This window comes from Acinonyx jubatus, chromosome E3 (assembly GCF_027475565.1).
Source record: "Acinonyx jubatus isolate Ajub_Pintada_27869175 chromosome E3, VMU_Ajub_asm_v1.0, whole genome shotgun sequence".
NCBI classification, from domain to species: Eukaryota; Metazoa; Chordata; class Mammalia; order Carnivora; family Felidae; genus Acinonyx; species Acinonyx jubatus.
The window spans coordinates 26130333-26138556 of record NC_069398.1 but is presented as its reverse complement, the minus strand read 5'-3'; the positions used below and the strand labels follow the sequence as shown (position 1 = coordinate 26138556).

Sequence of the window (8224 nt, the reverse complement as noted above, 5' to 3'; positions counted from 1 at the left end):
ACGTGCAGCCAAGTTCTTGTCCTCGTGGCCTTGTGAGGTTTGTGGTCCAGACCAAAGTAAGACAGTCATGACATGGGGTGGGCCCCACATTTCCCCAGGGACACATTTCCTCCTGCGCTACTGCATTTGGCTGCAGTTTGGGAGGAATGAGATAGGAGGGGAGACACAGAGACGTGTCGGGCCTCTGTGGTCAGAAGCTGCGGATCTGGTGTAGCCGCCCGCCTAGGATTTCCCCCGCTGCTTTGGTGGGCAGCTCTGGCTGATGTCAGCAGCCCTGCCTCGCACACACGTGCCTGGCTCTGTTGGGTTCCCCAGAAGCAGAGCCCGAGTTAAGGATTAGGTGCCACGATTTCCTGAGACGGGGAAGCAGAATGTGGCTTCAGAGAAAGTTGGTTCTCGGCCCGATCCACAGGGAAGGTCTGGAGCATAAACTGCATCCCAGTGTTGACCCCCTACCCGAGGCAAGGGAGCCCCCATTTTAGCTTATCCTAGACTGTAGGCTGCTCAGCTTCCAAGCTAATGATTCCCATCAGCTGAGGGGTGTTCTCTGGAGAAGGGCCAAGGTCCACAGCCCACATAGTGTGGGTGCAGAGCCTGGCAAAGGGGATCTGGGTGGGGTGCTCTAAGAGAACTGACTGCAGCATCTTTCTCTGTCTGAGCCTTCCAAGCTGGGGGCCCTCTTGGCCCGACAGCAAGTACAACCTGGAATGTGGGGATGGGGGTTAGCTCTCCTGGCCCGTGAGGGATGAGGGCCACCCGAAAAATGCCCGTCTCCTGTCCCTGGAACAGAGCAATCTGGGTAGCATTCTGTGCAATCCCCGGAGATTCTGGCAGAATTGAGCCCCTGCTGCCTATAGCAGATCTCCAGAGCCTTCTTAGGGCTCTCGTGCTTTCCCTCTCCTCCCTCCTATCTCTTGGAATCATCTCCCAAACACACACCTTTGATCAGGGGGATCCAGATCAGAACACACTGGGGCGGGGGCAGAAGTCTGGGCTGTATCCTGAGGGTAATGGAGACTTGTAGAAAGATTTTGTGCTGGGTCAGGGTGATTGGACTGGGTTTTTACTTTAGGACTGTTCCCACCGTGGGAAGGAAGTGAGAAGTGGACAATGTCACAGTGGTCCCTGGAGAGGGGTTTGGCTGGTGAGTGTTGGGGGAAGAAAAGGAAAGGGGTCACCAAGAAGGAGAGAGAGATGGGACTCGCGCTAGATGGAGGGAACAGAACGAGTCTGCGGCCCAAAGGCCTGGCAGTGCGGAGCCCAGGGCCTGGGGCAGTAGGGGGCCCCAGACAGGAGCTGGTTTGGGGGCAACAGGCAGTCAGTCTGCCCAGTGTCCTCCTTCTCTAAAGGAGCAATGATTCCATGAAATGTCCAGAAGAGGCAAGTTTATAGAGACAGAAAGTAGATTAGTAGCTTCTTAGGACTGGTGGGGGATGGGGGTCTCGGAAGGATCGGGCGTTGGGTGTTGGTGGTGGCTAAAGGGGCCATTAAATGTTTTGAAATTAACTGTGGAGATGGCCTTACAACTCCACGCGTATGCTGAAAACCATTGAGTTTTACACTTTAAGTGGGCGAAGTATACCGTATGTGAATTCTATCACAACAGAGCTGTTGTTTAAAAACAACAACAACAACCAATGCAAAGCTGTGCAAGGGACGTGGGATTGGCTGTGGGAGGGAAGTTTGCTGACTAATGGAAGGTGGGAGGGACCTCAAAAGTCCTGTTACTCACTGACCTTATTTACCAGCGGAACGCTGGGCCCGTCTTGCCCACGGGACAGGGTGAGTCAGGGGCTTGAACCCATGTCTCCAGACCCCCCGACCCCGCGTCCCCCCACCCCATTACCTCCATCCACCCTGCCCGCAGCTGCCCCTTCCTCCCCGGCCCCTCCATCCGGCAACCTTGCCTCCCTTTTGGCCGGCAGCCTGCTGAGAGGTAGGTGATAAATGGGGTGAATGACCTTCCTGCATTCTGCTCCCCCCGCCACCCCCCGCCTGGCTGGTGAGTCTGACTGGCCCCTCTTCCCCCAGGGGTCTTCGTGCTGCCAAGGAAGCGGCCTGGGAGGACCTGCCTTGGGTGGAGGGACGAGATGTTTGGTTCTCTGGACAAGAAGGGTCGGGAAATTGAGTCTGACACCTGGCAAGGCCCACTGCCCGGGCAGCACACTGGGGAGGCTGGCCGGCACCCCGGCAAGGCTCTTCCAGGCCAGGCCCTCGCCGGGGGTCCTGGCAGAGGCCAGCAGTGGGTGCGCCGGGGGACTGCGGCCGGCGGCAGGGTGGGGCAGGACGCCCGTGGGTAATGGAAAAGCTTGAGGCCTGGTCATGGCGGGCCTGCAGTATTCGCGTGTCGATGATGACCACAGAGGAGGGATTTGCGGGTCTCGCCAAAGATGCTGGAATGCCCAGGGGCCGCCTCAGAGCGCACGCTCGGACCGCACCTGGAGCCTTCTTGTCCCAGTGTCATCCTCAGCAGACCCTCTGCTGGGCTTGGCCTCCTTCCCTTGATAGCCCGGGAGCCCAGGGCCGTTCCACATGCACTCAGTAATGCCTTTGCTATCATGCATGACTGCGGCCTGGGCCTCGCTTCCTTTCTGGAACGGAAGGGGCTGTCCCCAGGTTACCTCCCAACTGTCTGCCCCCCGCCCTCCCCCCCAGGCACTGGGCCTCTTCCTGGATTGGGAACCCCCACCTCATCAGCTGCCTGAGTCACGCCTGATGTTTCGTTCACATTAGCGAATGCCTCGGAGGCAACTGGGTCCCCTTACTGCCCCTTATCCTACCTGGAGCCAAATGTTCATCAGTGACACTGGTGAGAGGGGCTCCTGAGACTGAAGTGAAATCTGTGACTGCGCGAGCAGCCATGTTCAGGGTCGGGGCCTGGGTCAAGCAAGAGCTGCTCTCAACAATTCTCCTCCAGCTGTTATTCTGTTACTGTTGCCTCCAATATCACTCGCCACAGCAGTGTCACCGTCACCACTGTTATCTCCTCCATCCTATCTTTTCCTCCTCCCTCACCTCTACCTTCACCTCCAAACGTACCTCCACCCTCACCTCTACCAAGTTTATCATCCCCCACCCAGCAGTCAGGTCGGACCCCTGACGTCATTAGACATTTCTTTTTTTGGGTGGGGGGGAGACAGTGCAAGCAGGGAAGGGGCAGAGAGACAGAGGGAGAGAGAGAATCTTAAGCACACTCCATGGTAGGCGCAGAACCTGACCCGGGGCTTGATCCCACAAACGTGAGATCGTGACCTGGGCCAAAATCAAGAGGCGATGCTCAACTGACTGAGCCACCCGGGTGCCCCACATTAGACGTTTCTTTCTTTTTTTTTTTTTTAACGTTTATTTATTTTTGAGACACAGAGAGACAGAGCATGAACGGGGGAGGGTCAGAGAGAGGGAGACACAGAATCCGAAACAGGCTCCAGGCTCTGAGCTGTCAGCGCAGAGCCCGACGCGGGGCTTGAACTCACGGACCACTAGATCGTGACCTGAGCTGAAGTCGGCCGCTTAACCGACTGAGCCACCCAGGCGCCCCTAGACGTTTCTTAACAAACAGGCATGTCTCTGGTTGAAGAGGTGATCCGAGATGCGGGGTGTGGCCAGAACTGCGTGTCCCGGCTGCCTCTGGGCTCATGCGTTTGTAAACTGGGACTCTTGCCTTGCGCGGTGATGGTGGCCTGGTGGTGGAGAGGTCGGGGCCGACTGGCTCGGTGCCCATGCAGCCAACACCTAAGACTCTGTGGGCAGATCATGGTCGGAGCCACCTGATGCACGCGCTCTGGAGCCAAGGAGATTTGTCCTCACATGTGACTCAAGGAAATGGGAGGTCCCGAGATAGGGGAAGAGCCTGAAGTGGGGGTCAGCACTCTGGCTGTGCCATGGGCTCAGCGTGGCTTCTGTAAGTCACTGATTCCCTCTCCCACAGGTCAGATGACAAGAGCGACCCTCCCTTTCCCCACGGAGAGCTCGACAGGGTGCACAGTATGTGCACAGCCTCTGCTCCTTTAAGGCAGCGCGGCCCAGCGGGGCGCCCTGTCTGCTGTCCCGGGTGCATTTCCGGCTCCCTCTCTCACTGGCTCTGAGCCCTTGGGGAAGACGCTCGCTGCTTCTGCCAAACCTCCATCGCCTCACCTATAAACAGGGAATAAACGACAGACTCTACCTCCCAGGACCGCAATGAGGATTCACTGAGAACATCCACGGACAGCACTTACTTCGAATTCTTACCTGTGCACGAGGCACACGGGGGCAGTGTCGCCCCCCGTTACAGAGGGGGACGCAGAGCTGGTGGGGGTAGAATCAGGGGGGAGCACTGCTTGGGGTCACGTGCCCAGGCTGCGAGGGGTACATGGGGACACCGAGGCCCACTTCCTGCCCTGAAGCGCATGGCCTGAGCCAAAGAGGGGAGAAGATTGGGCCCCTGGCCATCAGGCTGGGCTGAGAGGGAATGTACAGGCCCAAACCCGGCTGTGGGACTCCGTGAAAAGTACTTGGGCTGCTTTGGGGCAAGGATCCCGGGACTGGGCGAGTGCTGGGGCCCCAGGAGGGCTCGGAACACCAGAGAAGAGGAAGAGGGCATCCCAGTTATGGGAATCTGAGCAAGCAGTGTTGGAGACCGAAGGGGAGTGGCCTGTGTGGGGTCAAAGAAGCTGGATGCCCGGCCACTGGGTACAAAGGACAACTAAAGCCAGAGAAAGGCCAGGTAAGGGTGGAACCACAGCCAGAAGTGGGCTCCCCTCCCTCCTGCCACCTTGGGCTGGTGATGTCTTTCTGACCCTCAGCAAAACCTTCTAATGTCATGAAGACTGGTGGTCAAGGGGTGGTCAAGGGGAGTCTGGACATTCCCCCCCTTCCTGTGCTCTTTGTACTGGTCCCAGAGGCCCGGGGCCCCTGTCCAGAGGAGGCCTCTAGGAGGCAATAATCAAGACAGTGACGACAACGCTAGGATCTCTGGCAGGAGATCTAGACCCTTCCTCCTGTGCCGCAGTCACGCTCAGGGGTCTCTGCCTGCTTTGTCTTCGTCTACAGCTGCCCTTCTTCAGTGAGTCCCCACCAGAGACCAGGCACGATGCCAAGTTCATCTCTTCATTTCAGAGTGGAGAGACGGGCTCAGAGAAGTTCAGTCAGTTGCCCAAGGTACTGAGCCAGAGCAGGGCTGGGGCTAGATGCCAAGCCTGATGCCCCCTCGTGAGACACACACGAAAGCCCCCCGTCTCCATCCACTTGACTGGGCCCGTGGGGAAAAGTGATGAGCTGGATGGTGGTCCGGGGAGGAGTAGAAAGCCAGCTGCCTGCGGGCCAGGGCTCCCTGCCACCCACAGTCCAGCCTGCTCCCTGCCAGGGCCTGCTGCCTGTTGCTCTGTGGGCGGCTGGAACGCCCAAGCTCCTGGGGCCACCACCCTCTTTCCCCATGGCCCTGGCACAGATTCTCACACCAGTAGGCCTCAGTGCCCATCCAAAGCAGGCCCAGGCCCTGCAGCCCGCCATGGCAGCCGCGGGGTCTGAGTAGGTGCCTGGGTTCTGCCTATGGGCACACAGCCTCACTGAACGGGAGGCATCAGGCCCCTGAGCCCGCCTCTGGCCAAGCCTGTCATCTGAGTTTAGCTCCAGGCTGCCTGGGTGAAGGATTCCCTCACTGCCCACCACCCACCTGGAGGAAAGCTATCTGAGGTGAGAAGGGGGAGCTGAGGCCCAGGTACAAGGAGGAAAGTTGAGGCCTATGCACCCAACCACCTTCCCCTCCAGCACGCTCCCTCTTCCTCTGGGTGTCTTCTCTCAGCGAGCGAACCTGCCAGCCCCTCCCCCCCCACCAATGTCCTGGCAGCCCTGTAATGGCGGCCACATGGCCGTTGTGCCAGCACGAACCTCCCCGTCCCTTACTGGAACGCTTCACCATCCTCTGTCCCCAGGACCACCCTGCCTGTCCAGCCTCATCGACCATCACTGTGGGCTTACAATAGTGACAAGCTGGGGGTGTCGCCCTGAGCCTTAAATCTTCCCTGGCTCCCTGTTGACTGCAGAGAAAGTTCCAGCTCCTTAGTCAGCCGTCAAGGCCCCTGGCTTCCATGCTCCCTGGGTCCCAGTCTCCCTGTGTGAAACACGTGTGGCCCCTGGAAAGTCTGGGCTGTCTGGCAATATCTCCTCAGCCCTAGGCCTGGAAAATCCTTCCCCAAAGATTTGGCTGAATGCCCCCCCACCCCATGAAGCATGCTGCTGACTCCCCTCTCTGGCCTGAGGGGTGGACTGCTCCCCCCTGGCTGCCCCTCCCTCCCGGTGACCCCATATGGCTTATTGACTATTATGCTCAGGGGCACTGATTTGGGTTCTAGGCTGTCCTCCTAATGAAAATCAGGAATCAGGGGTGCCTGGGTGGCTCAGTCGGTTAAGCGTCCGACTTCGGCTCAGCTCACGATCTCACGGTTGATGGGTTTGAGCCCCACATCAGGCTCTGTGTTGACAGCTCAGAGCCTGGAGCCTGCTTCGGATTCTGTGCCTCCCTCGCTCTCGGCCCCTCCCCCACTTGCTCGCGCTCTCTCTCTCTTTCTCAAAAATAAATAAACATAATTTTTTTTTTTTTTTTAAGTCAGGAATCAACCCTGTTTCCTTCTCTCTGTGGTCCCAGTGGCCTGTGTGGGATCTGGCCCGGAGAGGAGACACAAGGAATGCATTCCTTCATTCATTCATTCCTGCATTTGGTACTGTTGGGGTGTTCTTTGAAGACTGGACTACGTATTCAAGCAGGACAGCTGTGTGCAGCCACAGGGTCTGGGGCCAGTTGATGGGACCCAGGAGAGGCACAAGTTATCGGTGTCTGATAGGGGAGACCCGACCCCCTCCAAGGAGGTTTTGAGGCAGCCTGGTACATGGGAGCGCTTGGATTTGAATTTAAGCTCTCCCACCCCCTGGCTGTGCATTTGGGGCAAACCACTCACCCTATCTGAGCCTACAAGGGCATTTCCCCCCGGGGTGCTGCTAAAGCGCATGGTGGGCACTTGGCAGATAGTGACTCTCCACCCCTGCGTTCTCTAGGGAGCTTCTGGTTCAAGGTGGGCCACTGGGGACCTATACTCCAAGAACTAAGGACTTGGGACCCCTCTGCCCACAGAGGTCGGCCTGATGTGGCCGGGCGGGCCTGTGAGGGCAGCAGAGTGTTCCTAGATGTCTCTGCCCTGGGACAAGGGGCTGCCTGGGTTAGGGGAACAGGGGTGCCCGCCTCCCTTCCTACCCACAGGCCACCCGGTGCCCCTGCCCTCTGCGCTCCTCGGCAGGCCGTCGGGGCCAGTATTGGATGTGCCCAGCTTTGGCCCTACAGCCGCTGGCAGGGCCAACGCTGTCATCGGGCCTGGCCCTGTGTCTGGCATCTCTCTGGCGTCGTCTGGGACCGGGCTTCCTGAAGGTGGATGCGGGCTTGTACCCGGTGCTGACAGGCCCTCCCCGGAACTGAAGGTGTCCTGGGGGCAGGCCCACACCCAGTGACCTTCCCAGTTGAATGCAGACTTGTCAGAGAAGGGCCACATCCTCCCGCAGGTCACAGCTGTCGGGGCAGGGTGACAGCTCCCTGCTCTGATTACGGCTTCTCAGAGGAGGCCTCGTGCCCCCCTCAGACTAGACTTTTGAGCCAAGGCTGTGCCTTCCCCCCTCAAACCCTTTGCAGAGTATGACTGTGTCTCCCCCCTTAGACTAACTTACTTCTCAGGGCAGGTCCAAGTCTCTTCCTTCATATCAGCTTCCTGGGGCAAGGCCATAACTCCTGCTCAGACTAGGGAAGGGGGTGAGTTGCCAGAACATTCCAGGAGCACCTGGTGGCGGGTGGAACATGGCGAAATTCAAGGCCCTGCAAAAGGTCGCCTGGGTGGGTGTCCAGTGGTAGAGGACAGAAGGTAATGGGTGACGAGTGACAGGCCAGGTGGACCCTCTGGCACCCTAAGAACGGGCTTTTGTCCTGAAGACTGTGCGGAGCCAATGAGGGGAACAAAGTCGTTCTCGCAGAACCTCTCGGCCGCCGCGTCAGCCACGGGGAACGGAAGGCCGAGCTGCCCGGGGGTGGGGGGCAGACGGGAGGGAACAGGAAGGGCCACCTGGGGAGGAGGAATTGATGGGCCCGGTAGTGGAGAAGGGTGAGCGGGTCAGGCCCAGCACCCTGGCTTCTGGCTGGGACAGTAGGGGTGAGGTCCACAGCAGGGGAGCAGTGCAGTGGGCCCTTTGGGGCCCGAGCCTACAA

At 58.9% G+C, this 8224-nt stretch overlaps 1 protein-coding gene across 1 annotated transcript in view; it reads left to right on the top strand.

Annotated features, from left to right (window-relative positions):
• The first annotated feature begins 1110 nt into the window (after positions 1-1110).
• Positions 1111-8224, top strand: part of LOC106977497 (uncharacterized) — a 31627-nt gene continuing 24513 nt past the window's right edge. Inside the window, exons 1-6 of the mRNA XM_027041863.2 lie at positions 1111-1144; positions 1868-1936; positions 2032-2296; positions 3929-3984; positions 4491-4705; positions 5032-5139. Of these exons, the coding sequence (XP_026897664.1) occupies positions 1111-1144; positions 1868-1936; positions 2032-2296; positions 3929-3984; positions 4491-4705; positions 5032-5139 (747 nt within the window). The remainder of the gene's footprint in view (positions 1145-1867; positions 1937-2031; positions 2297-3928; positions 3985-4490; positions 4706-5031; positions 5140-8224) is intronic.